Genomic DNA, 24,117 nt, shown 5'->3' on the forward strand with positions numbered 1-24,117 from the left:
TGTTTAGAGCAATGGTTGAGACTATGTGTTATTTGTTAATACACTGTTTAGAGCAATGGTTGAGACTATGTGTTATTTGTTAATACACTGTTTAGCAGGCTACTCAGCACACAGAAAGTCCTCTGTGATAGCTCTCATCATTTCAGACTCCTTATCCTCAAGGTCTTTACATTGCTTTATATCTCTCTTGACATGGACTGTATGCCATCTTGACATGGACTGTACGCCATCTTGGACTTGTTGTTATTTAGTGCATTTCTCATGCAGATCATTGAATGAATAATGTATTTCGTAAGAGCGTTTTAAATGCTAAACATAGTGCTGGATATTGAGAATTATCAGACAGATGTATTTCTTATGGACATATACAGTTGTTTATAGAATTACAGTGGGGTTTGAGCAGAGCCCTGCGAGACTGTACAGTAATGACCACAATTTATTCGGGGTGGCCTGACAAGTGAATAGTGGCTGGAGCTAGAGTTTCGTCAGTGGGCATATGAAGGCAACTGGATCTGTATTAGTGAGGAAAACTAGTATAAATGGGTGACTGATGAGGGGTGGGGCAAGAGAATTAAATATGATGTCATGCAGAAGCAATGCAGAGGACTGTCCCAAATAACTCTTTGGTGGGAGTATTCATTTTCCCATGTGGTAAATATAGTGTTCACGTGTGGTTTACCTTAGTACTCGAATTGTAAAGCTACAGAATGAGGCTAGGAGTAAGCACTGCATATTGCTTTAGGAAGGCTTTGAATCCCCCGGTACACCAAGATCTGCATCATAAGTACCATGAAGATGTTTCTCTGTGGGATTGTTTCATTGCTTTGTAAGCTTCTTATCAACTGTTCCCACTTCTGCATGGAATCGTGGGAACGCCTTATTAATCTGTTGTAGAGCATGACTTCGAGGCGTTTTTACAGCGTGACCCGCCTTACTAGGAACACAGTTTTAAATTCTCACACCAGGCTGATGTGTGAGGTTTGTTTATTTTGTACCTTTCTGACTTAGAACCATAATGATCTTGTTAAACCTTCATTCCTTTGAAAAGGGCTGCTTAGTTTGTCATCTGTGCTGGGAAGCACTCTACTTAGAACCCTTTGAATCATAGAACAGATTCCACATCAGCTTCCCATGATGTTTTCCACATCCTTTTACAGACTATTCAACATCAAAAATATTTGTCTCAAAAGGTAAAAATAAATTTATTCCAGAGAGCTGGAGGGACATTGTCTGACCTAAGTGACTGTTGAGTTTATCTGGGCAAAACTGAATTAGTCTTAAATGTTAGTTGTAAGAATGCACTTTTTCCCCTTACACAGAAAAACTTTGTTTTTAATTGAATCTACTAGAAGTAGGTGAAAAGCGGAAAAGAACAGTCAATCTGTACATCTACGCCAGGAAGATTTCTCTGTCAGTATACCAGATTTATGCTCCCCTGTGTATGTGTTGTAAGCTCTTTTCAGAGTAGAGACCAGACATTTTATCCTTTTTCAGAAGTTCCTATCAGTTGGCATGTATTCGTTGTAGAAAGTGGTAAGTTTAATGGGCAGTTTTCTTTTCATGCTGTGTGTGTGTGTGTGTGTGTGTGTGTGTGTGTGTGTGTGTGTGTGTGTGTGTGATGGTTATGCACATAGCATTTTGTATCTGTATAAAATCTAAGAGTAAGTAGCAAAAGGTTGTGATAACAGTTTTCCTGCAAATGACATAATGCCATTCTTGATGGTTCATTACATTCTTTTGTGGAGGCTGGAGAAGTGACTCTGTGGTCTGGGGCTCATACTGCTCTTTTGGAGGGCCTAAGTTCTGTTTTCAACACCCATGTGGGACAGCGCACAACTTCCTGTAACTGCGGCCCCAGGGAATCTGATGCCCTCTTCTAACTTCTATCAGTACCTACCCGTATGTGTATTCACGCAGAGTGTGCATGCACGCACACTCACACAGATTTAAATGCACACGCACGCACACACACACACACACACACAGGATACACACCCCATATTTTATCCTTTCTTCTCTGGCATCATGCTGATGTGTGAGTTCTGCTATTTGTTTTTATTTTACCTTTTGGCTTTCAACCATAGCTGTCTGTTTTAAACCTTTGTTCCCTTGGAGGAGAGCTACTTAACTTGGTGTTCCCTGCCCCCAGGAAGCCCTCTGTTTAGATCCCTTAGAGTCAAGGAGCATTCCTGGCACTGAGCTGGTTCATAGTGAGACTGTGGGAATATAGTGCTGTAGTAAACACGGGTGTCGACTTAGACATGCTGTAGCTTTTCATTTTGTTTTGTTTTAAGGAAATTTCATAATGATGTCCTTAATGTTTGGAAGTATTTACATTCCTATCAGCAAAATACACGGATTCCCCCCACATCCTCGCCAGCTTCTTTTGGGCTTGTGATTTGGTTTTGATTTTGATATTGTGTGCGTGTCTGTGTGCGCTGTGTGTGTATGAAAGACTGAGGTAAGATGGAATCTCAATACAGTTTTAATTTGCGTAATCTGATGGTTAAGAACATTCATCATTTTTCATCTTTAATAACCACTTGTTTTTTGTATTTTGATAACTGGTTAAAAAGGATTCCAAATGCTAAGAAAATAAAGCCAAGAATTAACAAAGAGGATTGGATGAAATTAAAATTTTCTGCATAACATTGGAAGTCACAGAGTGGCAGGACTGATGTTAGACTAGGAGAAAACCTTGACTAAACACCCGAGAGGATTAATTGCTAAAATACGTTTTTTTCTCAACTATGCAGTCAATTCTAGAAGAGGACCTAGGTGTTCTTAGTATTGGTAGATGTTTTTAAACAGTACCACAAAGTAAAAAGCTAGATTTAAAAAACAACGTATTTTACTATTATGAAAAACTACTGAGTAAAATAATGGGATTTTTAATTAGATATATTTTGTGTCATTCAAAATATTACCTTTTGTTTTAGTTAATAAATTTCTGGCACACTGGTTTATATTTGTCTCCTTACTGAGGAAACTTGAACTTTCTCTTCCAAATTGTATAATTATCTAATTTTTATTAACTCTAAAAGCACCAAACTTTGAAAAGACCCAATTAAGCATAATAAAAATGCTTTTAGTTAACATTATGGACCAGTGAATACTTCATGTATGGTTGAGACCTCACTATTTATAATCTTACATCTATTCAGTCAGTAATCTACATAAAGAAAATATTTAGGGAAAATGCCTTTGACCCATCTAATAGCTATTTGACACTTACCTTACATTTTTCTGAGTTTTATGTTGTGGGCCTTCTGGCCGACATTTTTAAAATCCTTTTCCGAAGTTGTGTTCTTTACTATAGTAGGTCAGAGTTTCGCATGGCATCAATTTCCTTGCCCCTGAGTTCTTGATTTGCCCATGAAATGAAAATGTGTGCTTCATCAAGCCATCTTTAAATCCTTTTCTCCACACACTTCATTTTAATTACCTCTTAAGCCATTTTCTGATTCTATAATATATTCTTACCTCTAACCTAAAAGAGACATTGGAAGTAATAAGAATATGTCTGAAACTTTAAAAGAAAAATTATATTTTACACCTGTCAGTTAATTCAGCCTTGCAATAGATACCCAGCTATAGCCTCTGGTTGGTACACTTTATTTCATATCCTAAGTGCCATATGCCATCCTAGGTCACTCTCGTGCCTCACTTCTGAAGTCACAATTATGATATTACCATAAAACTTGGTTATTTGTGCCGAGAGTCCTAGAGCACACCTTTAATTTTAATACTGGGAGACAGAGGCAGGCAGACTTCTGTAATTTTCATGTCAACCTGGTCAAGAGTTCCAGGCCAGAAAAAACAACATAATGATATCCTGTCTCAATAAATAAATAGGTAAATAAATGTTCTTTTTTTCTCATAATTTTTATATTGATTTTTATTGAGCTCTACATTTTTCTCTGGTCCACTCCCTGCCTCTCCCCTCCCCCCACGTACCATCCCCCAAGATTTATTATTTAATCCTTAGAAAAAGGCAAAGAACTGTTGAAAGTATAAGCCTTTTTGGGTTTCCCAGTTGGCTATGTTGTGCTTTTTTCAGTGTTGCCTCCTCCGTTTAAAGGTTTATTTGGATAAATGAGGCATTTACACTAAGAAATTGCATGTTTGGGCAGAATATTTAATTGGAAAATAATTGAAAGGTGTCTCTCCCAGTTTGTTATGCTCTGCCTGTAAATACTTTTTCCTTACAAATTGATACTTCTGAAACAGAAAAAAATTGCCATGTCTCCTGCCTAATTTTAGAGTAATTACAATTGTTTTGTAATAAAATAACTTTATCATAGCTAAAGCATTCAGCCCTATCAAAAGTATAATGTATTGCTGTACTGATGCATAATGAAAGGGATTTATTACTGATTGGATGCTATCTGAATAAGATAGTCTTTCTCCTGAATAGAAATATAAAGCAATTCTGTATTCATTTGCCTAACTTCAGAGAGGTAAGACATTTCCTCTGTGAAATATGAATTGGTTTTTTTGTTTTGTTTTGTTTTGTTTGGGGGGGGGGCAGAAAATACCAACAAGAGAGTGAAAGACGTGGATCTGTGAGGCACAGTGCAGGAAAAGGACATGAAGGATTTCCAGGGTCTTGATGTGGGGAAAGGCTGGCAAACCTCATGCCAAGGCTAGCAGGAGGTGTGGAGGATCTCCAAAGAGACAGCTGTTTTGTGTGGAATCGTAGGACTAAAGCATGCCAACCAATTGAACCAAAAGTTATAATTGTGTTCTATTGAAAAGTTAAGAGTACTGACAGATAGGAAGAGGTGTAAGAAGAGGGTTTGAGATGAAAATAGAGGTCTTAGGAAGACCCTCACTAGGTTCTCAGCCCTACTCTCCTGACTACACTGCATCTCATTAAAGATGTGGGTTAAACTGGGCATCTTTAATCCCCGCACTTGAGAGGCAGAGACAGACTCTGAGTTCGAGACTGTCCTGGTCTCCAGAGGACAGCCAGGGTTACATATCTCAAAAAACAGAACAACAGTAGAAAAGATGAAGAAAGAACATGGGGGTTGAAGACAGGAACAGATCAAGTTAGTGTATGTATTTCCTTATCGTATTAGGTGTATGCTGTCATCCTTTTTATATACAGCACACATATGCTCCCAACATCCACAATTTATATGCCCATCTTAGCTTATATGTAGACTAAGCTGAAGGCATATTTCCTGTTGATGATAAAATGCAGATTTTTACCACTAAAAGGCAACAACTTCATTTTTAAAGGTTAAATTGAATGATTCTCACAGCTTATTTCAGCTGGTTAAATTTGGGAAGCTGAAGGTCATTCAATAAGAGAACAGTCTCTAAACCTGTGTAAAATTTTTCTTTTACTTAAGAATTATTATTTTATTCACGTTAAATCAAATCAACTGCTTTTGTTTCCAGGTAGGCATAAAGACTCAGTGCAACCTTTTATTTCTTTTTTTACACTTATTATTTGGGTGAGGGGGTACAAATGGACCACAGCATAGGTTAAAGGATAAGGGGACAACTTGATATTGTGTTGTTCCAGGAACTGAACTCAGCTGCTCAGCTTGGCAGCAAACATTTTTTACCCTCTGAGTCATTTTTGCGTATGTTTTGTTTAAGATGGGTCTAGTGTAGCCCAGGCTGGCTCCATATGCAGATGAAGCTGGCCTTGAGCTATTTCTCTCCAGCTCCCACTTGCTGTGCTGGGATTACTGCACGGACCCTGATTTTTCTTATTCGAACAAAGGACTTGGACTCTGGTCTATTGAGGATGGCCATTTGCTCCTGCAGCTTTCTTTTTAACTATTGCCTAAGAGTTGAAACATTGTTATGCAACTTTGGGAAAACTGGTTAGATTGTTTCACCTATTCTCTTAACCTCTGTCTCATCTAAACCATTTTCTGCTTAGAAGTTTTAAAGTGCTTTGGTATGTTCAGGTTTTTATTATATTAATTCATATAAAAATAGCTAGCGAACTGTTAGTTTTGAACTTGTCATGTTTCTGCTACTTAATGATGTTAGTTGACTAGGGTAAACGTTACCTTGAATTTAAAATTAAGGAAGTACATTCTTCGTATTCAGGTAATTTTTACTTTTTAAAATTTAAAATATGGGGGCTGCAGAGATGGCTCAGTGGTTAAGAGCATTGCCTGCTCTTCCAAAGGTCCTGAGTTTAATTCCTGGCAACCACATGGTGGCTCACAACCATCTGTAATGAGGTCTGGTGCCCTCTTCTGGGCTGCAGACATGCACACAAACAGACTATTGTATACATAATAAATTTAAAAAATTAAAAAAAAAAAGCCGGGCGGTGGTGGCGCACGCCTTTAATCCCAGCACTTGGGAGGCAGAGGCAGGCAGATCTCTGTGAGTTCAAGGCCAGCCTGGTCTACAAGAGCTAGTTCCAGGACAGGAACCAAAAGCTATGGAGAAACCCTGTCTCGAAAAATCAAAAAATAAAATAAAATAAAATATGTGCAGGTAAAGTATATTACCTTCAGCATATAATTCACATTTGTGAGCTGTGACAAATGTGCCCCATACGTACACTTTTTCCCTTTTGCAAATATCCCTGTATCCCATGACCTTGAACTCACGGTGAAGTTCTAGGATTGTAGGCTCACACAACCGCGATAGTTTTATATGGTCCTGTGCACGGAACCCAGGGCCTCATGCACATTAGAGTAGCACTCTTCCACCCTAGCCCTAACTTGCGTTTTGGTCATGGTGTTTCATTGCAGCAATAGAAACCCTAACTAAGAAAATTCCCATTGTGTTTGTATCATTTCTACTGCAGGGTACTGTTAGATGTCAATAGTTTGTACAATTTGTTTGACATGCTGATGAACTGTTCATTAAAATCCAGAGCATATTCTGTGGCCTGTCACGTGGTCTGCCTAGGACTGCCATGACTGACAGTCAGCACACCACTTTGTGTGTTTTTATCCTCAACACAGAAATTAATCTTATCTTTCTAGCGTTCACCAAGTCCTCCTTTTTTTTCTTCAGTATTGAACATGGGAGAAAGAAGGACACAGATTGTCAGCAGAGTCAAACAAATGAATCTTTTATAGATTCCAGTTCTTTGTAGCTTTCCTGAAATAATTCTGTCTACAAAGTCAAGTCACAAAGGATTTAGTTCCTCCTTATTTGGAAGAGAGGCCATCATGGAACTAAAGTTTCTATCTTCTCCTGGTTCCAGTGGTAAGCACTCCATTCTGGCTTCTCGTCTGTACTTAGCTTGTAGGTTCCCTTTGGAAATTTAATTTAGCCAATTGTGCTGCATTCCTGCAATAACAGATGAGGGTATAGAAGTTTTAACTTCAAGAGAGCAGATTTCTACCAGTTTGTGCATCTGCAGATGTCCTCTGAAGAGATGGAGCTCAGGCCTGGACGCCCACTTCTGTGCTCTGACATGTGGGAAACCTGAGTGATGATGTGATGTCGCAGCTAAGCCAACAACTGGGGAAGCTGTAATCCAGACATCACTTAATGAGAGACTGTGGATGGCCGGATTTCAGCACCTTTAGTGGGGAAAAAATAATGACATCTTGAAATTTGCATTCAAGTGGATCTAGAAAGCATCATACTCAGTGAGGTAACCCAGACCCAGGAAGAAAAATATAATATGTACTGACTCGTAAGTGGCTTTTAGACATAAAGCAAAGAAAAACCAGCCTAGAGCCGGGCGGTGGCACGCCTTTAATCCCAGCACTCGGGAGGCAGAGGCAGGCGGATCTCTGTGAGTTCAAGACCAGCCTGGTCTACAAGAGCTAGTTCCAGGACAGGCTCCAAAACCACAGAGAAACCCTGTCTCGAAAAACCAAAAAAAAAAGAAAGAAAAAGAAAAACCAGCCTACAACAGCAGAGAACCTAGACAATAATGAGAACTTTAAGACATACATGGATCTAATCTACATGGGAAGTACAAAAAGACAAAATCTCCTGAGTAACTTGGGAGCATGGGGACCATGGGGGAGGGAGAAAGGTAGGGGAATGAAGATAAATATATAACTCAATAAAAACAATAAGAAAAAAATTTTAAAAAATTGTTATACTGCCGTTTTGTTCTATTGAGTGTTTTTCTCCGCAACTCTCACCCCTGTTTTTATTCCTGTTAAATGTATAGCATGCTGAAGTTTGCACACGCATACCAGACCCCCCTCACACACCCTTACTGTGAAATATTAACTAGCCAGGAAAGGGTGGCTTCAGAGTTTAAGTGCTTTGTGGTAACACTAGAGCTGGAGTACTTTCCCGTGTCCTCCCTACCAGAGCCCCATGCATTTCAGGAGATTATCATGCTGTACAGTTGGCTCCTCACGGAGAATCATAAGCCCATTCCAAGAATTAAAATGTCCCCTGTGGCCACGGAACCAGGCATGTGGAATGGAGGAAAAGTGTGGAGTGATGAGTGGTGTTTTTGCCTTTCTGGTAGGGGACGTGGCTGTGATTTGTCTTCTGGGCTGCTGCGGAAGTAATCCCCCTTGTCCGTAGAGCCCTGCACTGATAGAAAACTATGGCAGCGAGTGATCACAAGGGTCTTTAAAATGGAAGAACACGGTTGCTTCAGTGTCCTTAGCGATTAGTTCTGATCTCACATTCTTATTTGTATCTGCCCTCTTGTTTCACTGACTACGTATTGCTATTAGTTGGCCTGATGGGGCCCAGTGAGACAGACAGCTCTAGACGGGGAAGGGGGAAAATACCTGGGGTACCCCCAAGAAACCTCCCTGGGGACATTGGTTTCTTCACTATTGAGCTTCCTGGGTGCTGATAGAGTTCATCTGTATTAACAGCCTCGCCTGTGTATGTGATTTGGTTTGCTCCAGGTTGTTGTTGATGTTAGTGGAAGAGTGCTTGTGGTGATGTGAGCTCACTGGTGAACTTCCTTATTAACAGTTCTCATTTGAGGCCTGCACATGATAATCCTGACTGGTTACCTGGTAACGAGTAGGCTTCCCTCTTCCCATTTCCCCATGCTCTTTTGATTACTCTGATATTTCATGTCTACCATAAGGGATTTTGGGGAGAAGATGATAGGATTTCTTTTGCTGACAATAGGTGCATGTAAACAGCTTCATGAATTCTCGTTTCTGTAAGTTGTTTTCTTCTCGGATGCAGGCGACTGAAACTGTGTACATACTGCCTCACCTGCACCTGCTGTCCTAGGATTCCACTTCATCACTCCACCAACCTTGGTATTTTCCAAAATTATTTTAAAAAATTAGTTTTAGGTGTGGTGGTGCATACGCCTTTAATCCCAGCACTCGAAGCAAAGGCAGGTGGATCTGAGTTGGAGGCCAGCCTGGTCTATAAAGTTAGTTCAGTATAGCCATTTGTAGCCACGGGAAAGTGCTTGTTTGGTTTGGTTTTATCTTGGTCTTTAAAGCAATTTGATTTATCCTGGACTGTCCTCCAACTCACTAAATAGCTGAGAATAACCTCAAACTTGTGATCCTCCTGCCTCAACTTCCTAGTGCCGTGATGAATTACAGGCATGCACCACCACTCTCAGTTTATACAGTCCCAGGGCTTGAGCCCAGGGCAAGCGAGACAGGTCTTCTGTAGCCACGGGTAACCCTGGATTCCGGAAGCGGCCTCCTTCTTCTAAGTGCTGAGATGATGTGTATCTGCCACCATGTCCAACCCATAAGACAATACTTTTTATTTTATTTTATTTTATTTTATTTTGGTTTTTCGAGACAGGGTTTCTCTATGGCTTTGGAGCCTGTCCTGGAACTAGCTCTGTAGACCAGGCTGGTCTCGAACTCACAGAGATCCGCCTGCCTCTGCCTCCCAAGTGCTGGGATTAAAGGCGTGCGCCACCACCGCCCGGCAAGACAATACTTTTTAGAGAAGAGTTGTAGGCTAGCTCTTAAGAGCAATTTTACATAGCCACAGAAAGGTCTAGTGGAAGGCCGGGGAAGTGGCTCAACAGGTAAAGGCCACTTGACCACAAGCCTGATGACCTGAGTTCAGTCTCTAGAACCTAAATAGTGAAAGGAGAGAACCAACTCCTGGAAGATGTTCTTTGACCTCCATGTGCATGCTGTGATGCATACATACAGTAAATACATGTTTCCACATTTGAAAGATTGGGCCTAAGCCCGAAGCGGGCAGAATGAAGACGTCTTTATATCCTTTGACTCTCTCTAAGGAATGTCCAGTCTTTCTTGGGGGTCATTCTAAGTCCTGTTGCTCTAAATTTGAGGTCTAAATCTTAGCTGTTTTGAAATGAAGTTACCCGGGCACGTTTGTTGCATCATTACTTTCTCAATTTCAAGGTGTATTGAGGAGGCAGTAACATTCCTTAAAGAGATGCCATCCACAATAGCAGGTTAAACGTGGCTAATGCAACCTTGAATTAGCTGTTCTCAGAGTACAGGAAAAATGCATGTGCATGGCTTGTTGTGAAGCACAGGCAATGTGAAAACTACTAAGTGCAACACAAAGGAAAGACTTCTGCCCAGAAGTACAGCTGCTGCTTTATTATTTACACCAATGGAGGAGAATATTGGTATAGATAACAAAGAACCATATCTAATTTATCTGCTTGGATTCTCAAAGCCTGAGCCAGTATAGTAGCAGGGAACTATGGCAGTAGTTCTGAGTCCTTTTCTGAGGAAGTTAGCACACAGAAAACCCCAGGTGGGAGCCTAGCCATCTAAACAGAAGTACTCAATACTGCCTTGAAACAAGCATTCTGTGCTACACTTCTCAGTGTTATCCTGAGTGAGTTGAGCTTCTGTGTTATTGGCAAAGGACGAAAACTATCATGCTATTGATATCTTTGAACTTTACCACAGTATTATTAGCCTTAAGATCTGTTAGTATCTTTGACTTCATAGAGTAGAAACTGGTCTTTGTTATATTTTATTTCTTATAATCAAATTTTATCTTGCTTACCTTTCTCTTTCTAACCCTAAAAATGTCAGTGAGACTCAACACTTGCACAAGGTTTTTGAAAGGCAATTGACTTAACCATATTCAGTCCATTTACTCTGAGTTTTAAAATAATTTCTACATCTAAATTATCAGAGGGTGATTTATGGCTACATCACCCGAGGAAGGTTACCAATATTCTTCACTATTGTTTTCATCTGAGCCACTGAAATAAATGGTCTCAAGAATTTTCATATTGAAAAAGAGCATGCTAAGCAGAGAAGTACTTGCCCTAACAAGAAAAGACAGACACCGTCCTGTGGCTGTGACTGAGATTCGAAAGAGCTGACATCTCTTGGTTATTACAGTCAGTTTAATTGACTTCATAAGATCCTTTCATTTTTAAAACGCTGTCAACTTGGATGAAGTCTCCATTCTTCCTCCTAATGGGTGTTCCATGCCAATTCATCTCCTCGCTAAGCCTTTGAATCCTTGCCTCAAGAACATGGGCACTCCATGTCGTATTTTATAATTTTGCATCTGGAAGTAAACATGATAAGCCTTTAAAAGTCCATGCCTTCAGTTTTCATTGTTGACTTTTGCTTCAAATCCCTGCCGTAGTCAATGGCATGCCTTTCCATGTGTCATTCTGAAGACAGTCTGGTAAACATGAGTGGAATCAAGGCCCTCTAAGGATTTTATTACATAGAGAGCAGTTGGGTTTCTTGATTGTTCTGAACAAGCATCTTCCTGATAAAGCAGGTATAGTCAAAAAGACAGTGATGAGCAAAAGTCTATTTCTGGAAAATGTTGATACCTCCATGTTTGGAAGAAGACTTCTTTTTCAGTGATACTGGGTTGCCTCATGATTTGCAATAATCAATTTGATAATTGCTGTTGACTTACTGTCTCAGCTCATGAATAATGCCCCAAATTTAGACTGAAAAGGATTTGAATCAGGTAGTGCTTTTGTCCCTTGGAACATTTGTCTTGCTTGATTGTTCTGTACTTCAGCCAACTGCCAGAAAGGCATTTTTCCTTCTGTATGTGTGTAGTAAAATATGTGTCACATAAGTGTTCAGTAGGGGGGTTTCCAGCCCACTACAGCTCATTGTTAGCTTACCTTTTTTACCATTGTGCCTTTAGAAAGACTAAGAATGGATGGCTGTCTCTCCTTTTCTCTAAGACTGTTTGAAGGGAGGATGGATCTCATTACTATAAATATTGTTTTCATCATAGCCTACTTCGCTGATTCTGAATGAGAGGAGCACCTTTGGCTGCTGTGGAAACTCTATAGTACTGGATGGCTTGTTAAATTTTCATTATTGTATGTACATTAATTTAGATACAATAGCTCTGTATCTAAATTAAGGAAGCATCAGAAAGGAAGAGCTTGGTTGAGCGCAAAGTGCTTGTATGGCAAAAGTCAGAAAAGTATGCAGAACTGACTGTCCTCAGAGGGGGTTTGCAGTTCTGCTGGCTGTACTGCAGACCTCAGAAATTCTTAAATCCAGCCACTATTCCCCCAGCATATGTAATGTGATATTTTGATGCTTGCTTACTCCATCTTCGGTTTAATTAGCTTGAGAGACTGAAAGAATATGAAAGCCCTTAGCGCCTGTGTGGCCAAGAGCTTTGCTTGGTTCTCTTGAGCAGAATGCATGGACTGGTGTTGATGCATTAAAACTGTTTGAAAAATACTTGATGGGATTTTTTAAATTTCTATAATTACTTGTGCTGATGTGAATCTTTGTCTTCATGGGACACAGTTTACTCTTATATATTTCCCTGGGTGGGAGAGTATTCCTCTGACACACACACACACCACAGACACACCTACATCTCTTCAATATGCATATGAAGCATGACTAGCTGGGCTGATGTCCAGAGAAGACCAGATTCTGGACAAGGTTAAGAAACCAGGGAGCTTGGAGTCTTATGTAACCTGGCTTCCATTACAAGGATTATAGATGCAGTGTGACATGGCTTAAACAAGGTTCAGTTAGTTGCCATAGAAGAACAGTAATTAGTTTTCTGATCTCAGTTTTATTTGCCCCAGAGCAAGAGTGAACTCAGTTTCTAGGCATTCACCAGCAAACGTATACTGAGTGCTCAGTTACTGTATGGAAGGAAGCACTGAGAATGCTCAGGAACTGTTGTTTGACAGTATTTCTTCTAAAAAGGTCACATGAGAACCACATCTCTGTCATATCTTCAAAATTTCAGATTTTTATGTGCTTTTTGCTTACTTTTTCTCTGGACTATTTTATCCCAAAGACAAAGGAACATCTATTTGTATCCACTGCTCTTCAGTAATTCTTTCTTTTTTTTCTTCATCAGGACACCCAGAAAGCAAAGCAGTTCCTGCCCTTTCTTCAGCGGGCAGGCCGTTCTGAGGCCGTGGTGGAATACGTCTTTAGTGGCTCTCGTCTCAAGCTCTATTTGCCTAAGGAGACTTGCCTCATCACCTTCCTGCTCGCAGGTGAGTGCGTGCCACAAGTGACTCCCAGTGTCCTTCCCTGGAGCCTCACGCCCTCCTCCAAATACAGGCCTTTGGAGAACAGTTGGCAAGACAGCGCAGAAACTCACCCTACTTAGATGGAAGGAATAGAAAATGAATAATAGAATTCTCCTACTTGGCATTAGCCATTTGCGTTCATCTGTTCCTGCCATCTCAGTAGTTAGCAGTTCTCGGGAGATGAACTGCACTACCCTCGGGGTTTCCCAGGTGATGCCACTTGCTTCTTTTTCTTTTATTCAAATGTTATCAGAATCCCAGTCCTTTAGGAAAATCTAGCCATGACACCGCTTTCACAGGTTCCTACGCCTGCGATAATTCTTGTTGACTGAGGATGACATGCTGGGCAAACCTTCTTCCTCTCTTTGCTGTCTAGTTGTTCACCTCTCATAGCCTGCCTTGCTGGGTTGCTTAATGTTTCCCCAGCCAGCGAGACTGTGTGAATTGTGCTTTCTGAACAACTTACATTTACGTATTCAGGGAATAAACCGCTTCATTTCTTCACTGCTGGAAAATAATAAAGGTATTTATTTCTAGTCAGCCCTTGCAGAAACTGTGGTCTTTGAAGACAGGCTGTCATTCCATCCTCCCACCCGTCACCCTCAGTCATCCACTCACAAAGGACACGTGCCGTTGTGTGCCCCAGATGCACGTTGCCTTTTCTGTTACTGTCCTGTTGCTTCAGCATTCTGTGGAAGTCTTGAATAGAATTTGCTGTGGTTGAAGAGAAGCAAGAGCCTTGCTTTCTATCTGTCTGCTGCCAGATTTCTCTGGCCCCTTCTTTTCTGGGAAGCGCTGAGAACCTCTCATTTGTATAAGGGAGCTCCCTCAAGCCCCAGCTAAAGGGGTTGAGTTATGTGCGGTAAACCTTTCCCTGAACATCCTGACTGTGCAGCTCACTGCTTTTCCTCGTCTGTCCTTGACAAGGCTCCTACCAGTTTGATGGTGGCTCCCCAGCTCTGTAGGTTTCCTGAAAGGCCCAAGGGACACGTGACTCCATGCTCATCATGGGCAGTTGTGGGAAGGACGCTTGAATCAAATCCACGCCTGACTGGAGGGCAGTTATAGTAAGGTGAAGGTGCAGAATGCTGCAAGTCTGTTCCTGTGGCATTTGTGCCCTGTTCTTTAGACTCTAGCTGAAAGCTTTCTTGGCTCTGAGTTCTTGTTGTGGGGTTTAATGTATATATTCAGCTCATTCTCTGATATACCCCCAAAACCAAAATTAGCCTTTTGACAGTATGGAGTTTAGTTCAGGGTGAAAATAGAAAAGGTCTGAGCGTTTCCCGGGAACCTGATCTCAGATCCATAGAGTAAAAGACCACACTGGTTTCTAATCTCGGCTCCTTAAATGGAGCCAGCTCAAGGTGTGTGCTTGGTAGGAGAGTTTTGCAGGGTGCTGCTTGTAAACCTTGCTTAGAAGGAAGCCATGTTACTGTTGGACGCTGCATCAACCAATTCCTCTCTAGACCTGGCATTATTTTAATCTTCATACTTCCTAGACGTTGCCTGTGTTAACTTTCACAAAATAAAGTCTAGACATTTCCCATTTCCTATCAGGTCTACCACCTTCTGATTATATTTCTTAGCATGTATTTGCTGATGAATGCAGGAGAGAATGTCAAGTGTTGTTGGCTTGAGCCATAATCAAAGCCAACATGGTGATAGAAACTGGTTAGAGAAATGGGGTAATTGGTTTTGCTTTGTTTGTGTAATATTTATAGTTTCCATGGAAATGTTCAAATGTTCAGGTCAGGGAGTACTCTGTATGTATGTAGTACTTCAGGTTCTTTGTGTGCCTCCAACACAGCTTTAGGAGTAGTTTAATCCACTCCATATGTGGAGTAAACAACCCAGAAACTCCAACATAAGTTAAGGATTCATATGCAGGCAGAAAAGATATGGTTCAGGGAGTAACAAAAGACCACTGAGCATAGTTCTCATTTAGCTAAGGGGACAGAGAGCTTGTATATTAATCAGAAAATCACAGGTGACCATTGTCAGTATATTTTCATCAGAGTTTCAACCAAAGGCAGATTTCAGATGATTGGAAAATACCATGGAAAGGAGCAAACTTACCGGATAGAGATTGCTCAACCCAAAAAATCTAACAGAGAATGAAAGATACTGCATAAAAAGAGCTGACTGGGTAACAACGAAAAGGGATGTCTGTGTCCTGGGTACTTCTAATATTGAGGCATACTTTTCAATCATGAAGGTGATATGTTGGAGTCGGAAAGCTATCGAGTATAGCTATTATTTTTCTTAAACCAGTTATAAAATGCTAGATAAAAACTCAATAAAATCTTCATATAAAAAAAGATGGAGTAGCCAGACCTGGTGTTAAAACCTATAATCACAGCACTCAGTAAATGGTGGCAGTCTGATCAAGAGTTTGAGGCCAGTCTCTGCTAGATAGTGAAGCCAGCCTGGATGAGGTCCTGTCTCCAAAGAGGAGCGTGCAGGGATGGGGAAGACAGAGAAAAATCCTAGGAAATGCCGGGCGGTGGTGGCGCATGCCTTTAATCCCAGCACTCGGGAGGCAGAGACAGGCGGAACTCTGTGAGTTCGAGACCAGCCTGGTCTACAGAGCTAGTTCCAGGACAGGCTCCAAAGCCGCAGAGAAACCCTGTCTCGAAAAACCAAAAAAATAAATAAATAAATAAATAAATAAATAAATAAATAAATAAATCAATCAATCAATCAATCCTAGGAAATGTGTGGTTTAAAATGTTGAGGATCCTCGTTGAGAATCCGAGAAATGAAGGAGATTGTGGAAGAATAAGAGCACAGTGCCTGGAGGAGTTAGCAGTCAACTAGAACATGGGTAGAATGAGAGTCTGCTTAGAGAGACTGTTTGTGACAGTGAAGGGGAGTGTAAGCATAGACCTGGAAACCTGAGTTGTGACTGTCTACCTCCAACAGTCTGTTCTCATGGTAGAAGATAGGTGTCATATGCACTCCACATCATATAAAATGATACAGCAAAAATGGTCTCTATTTGCAGCTAGGAAAGACTTTGCATTTTAATTCTCAAGGGGAAAGTCAAGACATTTGTTGTGATCAGTTCCCTCCTTGCTGCTCCCATTAATCCCAGCCTTTTGGAGAGCCCTCTGTACTTGAAGGTGGGGTGGACACTTTCCATTTTTATGTGGCCATTTTTGGGCAGACGGCCCCACAGCTTGATAGGGAGTGGCATTTGGCCCGAGCCAGCTGGTCTCTCTGTCACGGTTCCTGCACCCCTGTACGTGAAGTGATTGTTTAGTCAGATGGGATAGCAGGTGGGCTGGGAGAGTCAGCTGCAGCTAACAGGTCAGCGCCTCCTGACAGCTCCCGCCCTTTAGTCCTTTCAGCACCTGGCTTAGGTTTGGTCAGCGAGCAGATGACCTTATCCCATCAAGTCTGAGAGTCTTCAAGGTCCCTAAGCCTGCTGCTGTAGCCTCCTTTACACACTCATTTTGTTCTTAGAGGCAAATGCGCCTGTCCTGAGTTAGCAGGAAGCCGAGAACCCCTGGGATCTTGTGTTTGTTTTAAAGCATCAGTTTTCCTTGAGTAGCATTTAGTAAGCTTCATACATTCCTTCTCTTAGAACAAAAACAGCTTACCTGTACTCTTTGATTTCAGGTTACATTCACTTGTCATGTGTGTGTTTAAGCTGTATTTTGGTATCTTGTCTAAGGTAGACTGAAGCATATATTTGTAAATCTTGTGCCTCTTGATTCACATTTTGTGAACATAGAGTATGTGTCCTGCTATTGCCATGACCTTTGCGTGAAGTTTTCTCAGTGTGAATCACATAAGGCCTTTTGGGCCATGCTGAAGGCACAGTTTGGGAAATTGTCATACTGAGTAAGCATAGCAGGTATCAAGTTAGTATCCTATAACAAAATGCTTTCTCCAGAATTAAAAGAGAAGAATAATTTGAGGCTTTGGGTTAAAGTAACATAAGGAGTCATATTTAGGTATTTGGGATCTCTTACCAACCTAGATTGAGACCCACACATGCCTCTGTGTTTGCCTTCCCTTGTTCTTAAAGGGGGTGGATCTAGTCTGGTGAGTTACAAGCCAAGGTGAGTGGGGTGAGGGGCCAGTTCTATGTAAGCTCTCACCTTACATAGAACTCATGGGACAAACTGCCTAGAAGGCAGCAGCCACTTGGCAGGGGTTCCCTGTGAGTCACAGCAGGTGACTTATAATTAACCGGTTATAGCACATGAAACAGGACTAGAAAATGAGGCTTCCCTTTGCCTGCCCTTTGGCATCTATTTTACTTTTCTGTCTCTTTTTCTGATTATTGCTCCCCCCGGGATGCAGTCTGACTAGGGAGGCAATAAGGTTCTAGATGCCTGCATTTTAATGAGTGGTAGTGGGTTTGTGCATGGTGAATAAAAGGTGTGGCTATGTGTCCTTCCACCTTGAACGTCTTTGAACAGTGTTTCATTTCTTTCCTTCACTTTAAAGTCTCTCTCCAGCCTGTTGTAATGGGAATATCAACTGCTTGTTTCAATAGACCAAAAACTTGTAATGAGCAGAAGGGAGGAAAGGTAAACAGGAGTATCCTTCTCATCTCCGGGCCCCAGGAATGGTGAATCCCCATTGATTACCAGTGCCTAACCAAATTACACAATTAAAGCCAATGTATGTTTAAGTGAGAAATCCCATTCTGCTATCACAGAGGTGCTAATGAATCAGGCTGTTACTGTGGTTGTGTTTGCTGGGCTTCTATCCTTAATTAAGCAATTACAGGGTCTGCTGATACTTATGAATTCCTTTCAGATGCTTTAATTGAATTGCAACTTAATGGATATTTGTGAAGTGGGGTATTCTTTCTCTTGGGACTTCCCAGTTTGGATGTCTCCCCTGCCTGTGTGTTTTCAGTTGGGACCCATCACCCGAAATGGACAGCTTGACAAGACACTTCCCTGAAGTTTCTAACTCTTTTTGTAGCCACGTTAGAGTTAAGTTCATCTTAGATCATCCTAAAAGGTCACTTCTAGGTAATAATTAGTACAACAGGTTTGGGAAACATTTGTGAGAAAGCCAAGAGTTTTTCACAAGTTTATTCAAAGGAGGATACATAAATTAGCAGATTATTTATGCTCTTGTAGGGTAAACAACCATATAAAGCCAAGGAATACTGAAATTAGAATTATCAAAAGTATAAGCAGCATACCATAAGAATTGTCTTAGTTCCTTTTGTGTTGCTACCATGAAATACCTAAGCTAGAATGGGTAGTGTAGAAAGGAAAAAAGTGTATAAAGTAGATTTGGGCTCTCAGTTCTGGAAGCTGGATCATTTAAGATCCTGGTGGTGCCTGCAGCTGCTTTCTTCTGGTGGGGACCTCCTGCTGCTTCAGCTCGTGGTGGAAGAGCTGAAGGGCAAGTACATGAATAAAAGAGAAAAAAAAAATTGTGAGGGACAAAGTCACTCCTGTTAGCCAACTCTTAAAGTCCCTGTCTCCCAACACTGCCACTGTACCAGATAGATTTTAGCATGAAGTCCACTGGGGACAGACAGGTTTGGGGGAAGCGTAATACAGGATGGCAAGCCAGATTCAAACCATAGCAAAAGTACAGAGGAAAGAATACGTAATTGAGGGAGGGAAAAGTCTTTTAGGGGAGGTAGCATTTGAGCATCCAAGAAGATTCAGAACTTTTCTTTTGGCCGAACAATTTTGTGTCTGTTCTCAGAAGAGTTTCCTTAAAGGATGTAGTAGTGATCGGGACTGTTCTGTTTCTGTGTTAGTGAATAAACATCCTTCTCAAGGGCTTTCCTGCCGTTGAGCTTCAGTGCTTTGGCCTCATCTTGAAGTCTCTGCAGGTTCACCATTGGTCAGGCAGCTAAGGATGCAAACCTCTGATTTTAGCTCAGTTGTCTACCATCTTTAGATCGTGACTCAGTCCCCAGAATGGGCTGCCTTGTAAGTTATGAGACAGTCGATGGCATGGTTATTTAGTAATGTTTCTCTCTGGGCATCATCTTAGGAACACAGAAATGCATTATAAATTTATAGCATACTAGCAGCTAAGAATATATAGGCATAAAGGGGGAAAGGATAAAGTAGCCAGACTTGGTGGTTCACATCAGTAATCCCAGCACATGGGAGGCTAAAGCAGGAATATTGCCATAGCAACAACAACAACAAAACACTAGGTAAGAAGAGCATACCTGAAATTACAAACACACGAAAAGCACTTGGAGATTCTGAAACAGTAATAAGCATTGTTTTACTCAGAGAGCTAAGGCCAGCTTGCTCCATATCCCAAGAGCTGTAGATTCAGAGACCAGTGTTGTTGACTGACTACTGGTTTGGGCTAAGGCAGGGCAACCTGGTGTGTGGTATTTCAGTGGATTGTATCAGAAGAGAGAGACTTGATTAGTAAGAGCCTAGAAATGCCCATATCTGGGGGTGAGCCATAGTTCTCAAAAGGTCAGGCCTGTGGGACATAATGGAGTGTTTCAGGGGAAGAGAGGAAGGGCTTCGATTTCTTCAGTCGCCACTTCAAATATATTTTTTATTGAGGCAAAGTAATAAAGTCATCAGTAAAAATGAATTTTGTTCAGCATAGTTCAAAGCAGCCTCAGGCCTTGCATTGAAGGATTCTAGTTTCCAACTTTCTTGTGCTGACTGACCATCCTGCTTATCTTGGTATGATGCTGATGATCCGGTGATGAGGGAGGCAGCAAGGACCCTCTGCAGTTCTGTGCTCACCTGTGTAGCCAGGGGCTCCTTACCTGAGAGTAAGATAGTCACCGTCATGGCACCCTCTGTGGAGTCGTGTCAAGTGTCTGTGGGCCTCTGAGTCTGGGTGTTGGATCCACACCATCTCATGGGTGTGTACCAAAGAAAGGTACCCCTTGTATAACCCTCCGCTAGGAGGGGCCCTGCGAGTGCCTTGGCTACTCATGAGAAGGTTCCCTCTTGACTCCTAATCTGCAGAAGGCTGCTAGTGCTTCAGAGGTTTTGGTTTAGGTGAGATAAGGGTGATCCTGGCTAGAAACCGCACCGGTTAGAGCCTTGAGGATTAGCCAACAGCAGCGCCACTAGCATTTTCTTTTCAGTTCCTCCTCCTTCCTTCCTACTTTAAAGGGTTTTATTCTGAGTCTTCCTAGGGCAAAGAAGGATGAAGAGAAGTTTTCAGAAATCTAATAGCTCTCCTGGCATGTATCCAGTACTAGCACCCGTCTGGCTGTGCCCATTCCATTCGGTGGCTTTTTCAGAATACATTTCAGTATAGGGTTGTTGTCAGCTTGCTGGCATTGCCTATTAGCCACTTAGTAGTACTGATGTAACAGCATCCTGTATTGGGCTAGTCTCCACTAACTGAGCCTTATGGGGACGTCTGTTTGACCAGAAGTGTAACAAACTACGCCTGCTCTTCATGCTACGCAGTATGGGAAGGAACACGAGCTGGGCAAGGGACTGGAGATTGAAAAACACACAGACACACACAGCGGGGAGGTCACTCTTGAAACACGCATGCCAAGAATGCATGGTAGCTTATATAGGGTCTCCTTGACTTTATAAATGGCCACACCCCAACTCTTGGGGTTTTTCAGCTGCAAGCCCACCAGAAACCATTCCCCTGCCATCAGGAACTCCTGAGGGTCTCATGCTCAGTGCAGCTGCAAGCATAGGAAAAACAAGTTGTTTGCAGGAAATTCGGGGTCTGGGGTCCACAGTTCCTAACACAGTAGGATTGTAGAAGCAGACCCTAGATGTAAGACAGAGAGAGTAAAAGTGGTTTGGTGATTTAAAATTAAAGGGAGGCTGGAGAACTGATGGCTCAGCAGTTAAGGGCACTTGTTTGTGGAAGACCCAGATTTGATTCTCACATGGCAGCTCACATCTATAACTCTAGTCCCAGGAGATCTGGCACCTTCTTCTAGCTTCCATGGGCACTAAGCAAACATGTGGTGCTTAGCCCTGTGTGGCAGGAAAAGCATCCATACACAGAAAAATTAATAAATACTCTTTTTAAAGAGAAATGCTGTGACGTCTTGTAGTAAGCAGTCCCAGGGTGAACTGTATCAACACTACCTGTAAAATGTATCTTTGTTGCTGTGGGAACTACCTCTCACATCTTTTCAAACCAGCTTAAGGAGGTTTTACGTCACTTAACTTGTTTCTCATCATTGAACAGTGAAATGGTCTTTGCCCCTCTCTTCTTCCCCAGGTCCTTTCTTTCTCTCCTTGCAGTTTGTTCACAGTTATAGGCTGGATTTGAACAAGATTGTACAGCTTTAGTAGGAGCTGCATACTTAAGTTGTCCGTGGTTTGGGCCACCATGCACATCCCTCTAGTTGGCCTTCAGAAGGCCTCACAGACTTGCACTCCTGGAAGTGGGAAGCACTCCCCATGTATGAGGCCACTAAGAAGGCCCTGAGAGCTGCTTATCATCTCAGTGCAGTGGCAGCATTTCCAGAATCTGATACAGAGGTGCCAGCACTGGCCTCGTAAGTGCAAGAATGAGGCATCGGGAATGGCGCCCACATGGACAACTGCATCCACATAGAGCCTGAGAGAGCTTGGGAAGTAATTCTTGACACAAAATAACAGTGTTAAGCATGGCTTCTTGATAGCAGCACTTTCTCAGGCGGGCTAGAGGCAAGCACTCTCATTTAAGAGTGCTTCCTGATTCAGCTATAGCTGCAAAACCTTGCAGCTCTTTTAAGAGGTCCTGCCACAAAACATTAAATGGTGTTGATGAAAAGTTGACTGCATACTTTTTGGTTGTGGTAGGGACCTTGAAATGCCATGGAGTTGTGGCAGTAAACATGGTTGCAGCTAGTACCTCTGCCGTGAGGCTAGACTCTCAGAAAAAAAGCTAAAGAATAGGCTGGATCCAGCTGTCAATGCCACAGCTTTAGGCCTACCCATATTGCTTAGCAAATTAAAGACTCACGTGGTCAGAAAAACAGAGATATGTAGTAAAGATAGATTCAAAGACGAAGAAAACCTCTAAACAGTTTACTGTGTATTTAAAAATACATGTAGGCTTGGGAGGAAAAAAGGGGATTAAGAGAGAGAGAGAGTGCTGTTGGCGTACGCCTTTAATCCCAGCACTCAGGAGGCAGAGGCAGGCAGATCTCTGTGAGTTCGAGGCCAGCCTGGTCTACAGAGCTAGTTCCAGGACAGGCTCCAAAGCTACAGAAATACCCTGTCTCAAAAAACCAAAACAAACAAACAAACAAAAATATGTGGATGGCATCTGAGACACAAATATTCATCACTAGAGCTTTTTTTTTTCATTTATTTTCATTACTTAGAAGTTATGAAAAGTTTTAACCATGGTTTCTTTTCTCTTTGCCTATGTTATAATAAAGAGATGTACATCTTCTCTGGCTCCCTGCAGGCTTCTAGAATGGGCTTTGGGAAAACTTCACATTGGAGCTTTCTGGCTTCTCTGCCGTCTTTCCTTCTGTTTTACAGTAGACTAAACACTATGAACCGTCATGCATACCTTTACTGGGGAGGAAGATATTTAAGTCTACCAGTCAGCAGACTATCAGAGAAGTCCCCACTTCCCTGCCCTTGAGTGCCTCCTTTTCCTGAGCTTGTACATCTGCTAGTGATTTTTCTAGGGTTAATTTGGGTGTTTTTATTTTTAAATTGGAACATGGTGTCTGTCTCTTCTCTGTGTGTTTTGGATGCAGCCCCTGTGCTAGGCATGCGGTTATTAACTCCGCTGATACACCAGTTCACTCATTAGCATTTGCATTTTAAATTACAAACCAGAGCAGACGACATTTGTGCTATATTTATACCATTGCCTTCTTCATGAATGATGTTGTATGTGCAGAGAATGCAGAAATAACTCGTGTAGAACCCTGATATATTTTAGTCTTTTTCAGCAAACTGCTGTTTCTTTTTACTCTTGATTTTCATTGTTTAATAGGATTTTTTTTTTATTCTTTTCCAAGTTTAGACTTACTCGTGAGTGCTACTGATTGGGAAATGCTAACGACAACCAACCCTCCATATCAAAATAGGCATATTGCATAGAGTGGCCATCTTTCTCGTTCACGTGGTGTTCCTTGTAAGCAGCCTGCTTTGATTTGAGAAGAGCAGAGTTTTCTCCTTCCCAGAGTAGTGGGTGGGAAGACATGGTAACGGAAACTTGTTCTTGCTTTTATCTGTGCGCGCATCTTCCTCTTTTTAAAGGGATTAGTCAGTGGTTACTTGCTAACACCTGTTATTGCTGAGCACCGCAGGGGAAGCAAAGGAAATGGTGGGGCCTTCAAGGGGACATTTGGACATTTCTGCTGTACATGTTAGCGTATAAAATGCCAGCACAGCAGCAGGCCCCTCAAGATGAGAGCTTTCGGTGGTTAAATCTTCTTGTGCAGCTCCTGTTCCTGCTCCTGGCAGATGATAACTTCATCATATTGAAACCAAGACCCAGGTGAAAACTGCACAGTTATGGACTGTAGACCTGTGACCGGAACCTTCCCAGGTCCCCTGAGTGCTTGCTGAATGAGGGTCTCACCCATGTTGTTGTGCTTTTCCTATAATCAAGCACCTGATTTTGTCCCTTCCTCTCTTTTTGTTAAACAGTTCTTTACCCCCATACACACAATTAAAATTACACCAAAGGGGTTCAGAAAATTCATACTGAAAATAACATTCTGGGGCTGGAGAGATGGCTCAGAGGTTAAGAGCATTACCTGCTCTTCCAAAGGTCCTGAGTTCAATTCCCAGCAACCACATGGTGGCTCACAA

The 24,117-nt window shown here is 41.8% G+C and overlaps 1 protein-coding gene across 1 annotated transcript in view; it reads left to right on the forward strand.

Annotated features, from left to right (window-relative positions):
- Positions 1-24,117, forward strand: part of Snd1 (staphylococcal nuclease and tudor domain containing 1) — a 408,605-nt gene that overhangs the window by 252,446 nt on the left and 132,042 nt on the right. The window contains exon 15 of the mRNA XM_005365723.2: positions 13,219-13,360. Coding sequence (XP_005365780.1) covers positions 13,219-13,360 — 142 coding nt within the window. The remainder of the gene's footprint in view (positions 1-13,218; positions 13,361-24,117) is intronic.

This window comes from Microtus ochrogaster, unplaced genomic scaffold (assembly GCF_000317375.1).
Source record: "Microtus ochrogaster isolate Prairie Vole_2 unplaced genomic scaffold, MicOch1.0 UNK4, whole genome shotgun sequence".
Classification (NCBI taxonomy): domain Eukaryota; kingdom Metazoa; phylum Chordata; class Mammalia; order Rodentia; family Cricetidae; genus Microtus; species Microtus ochrogaster.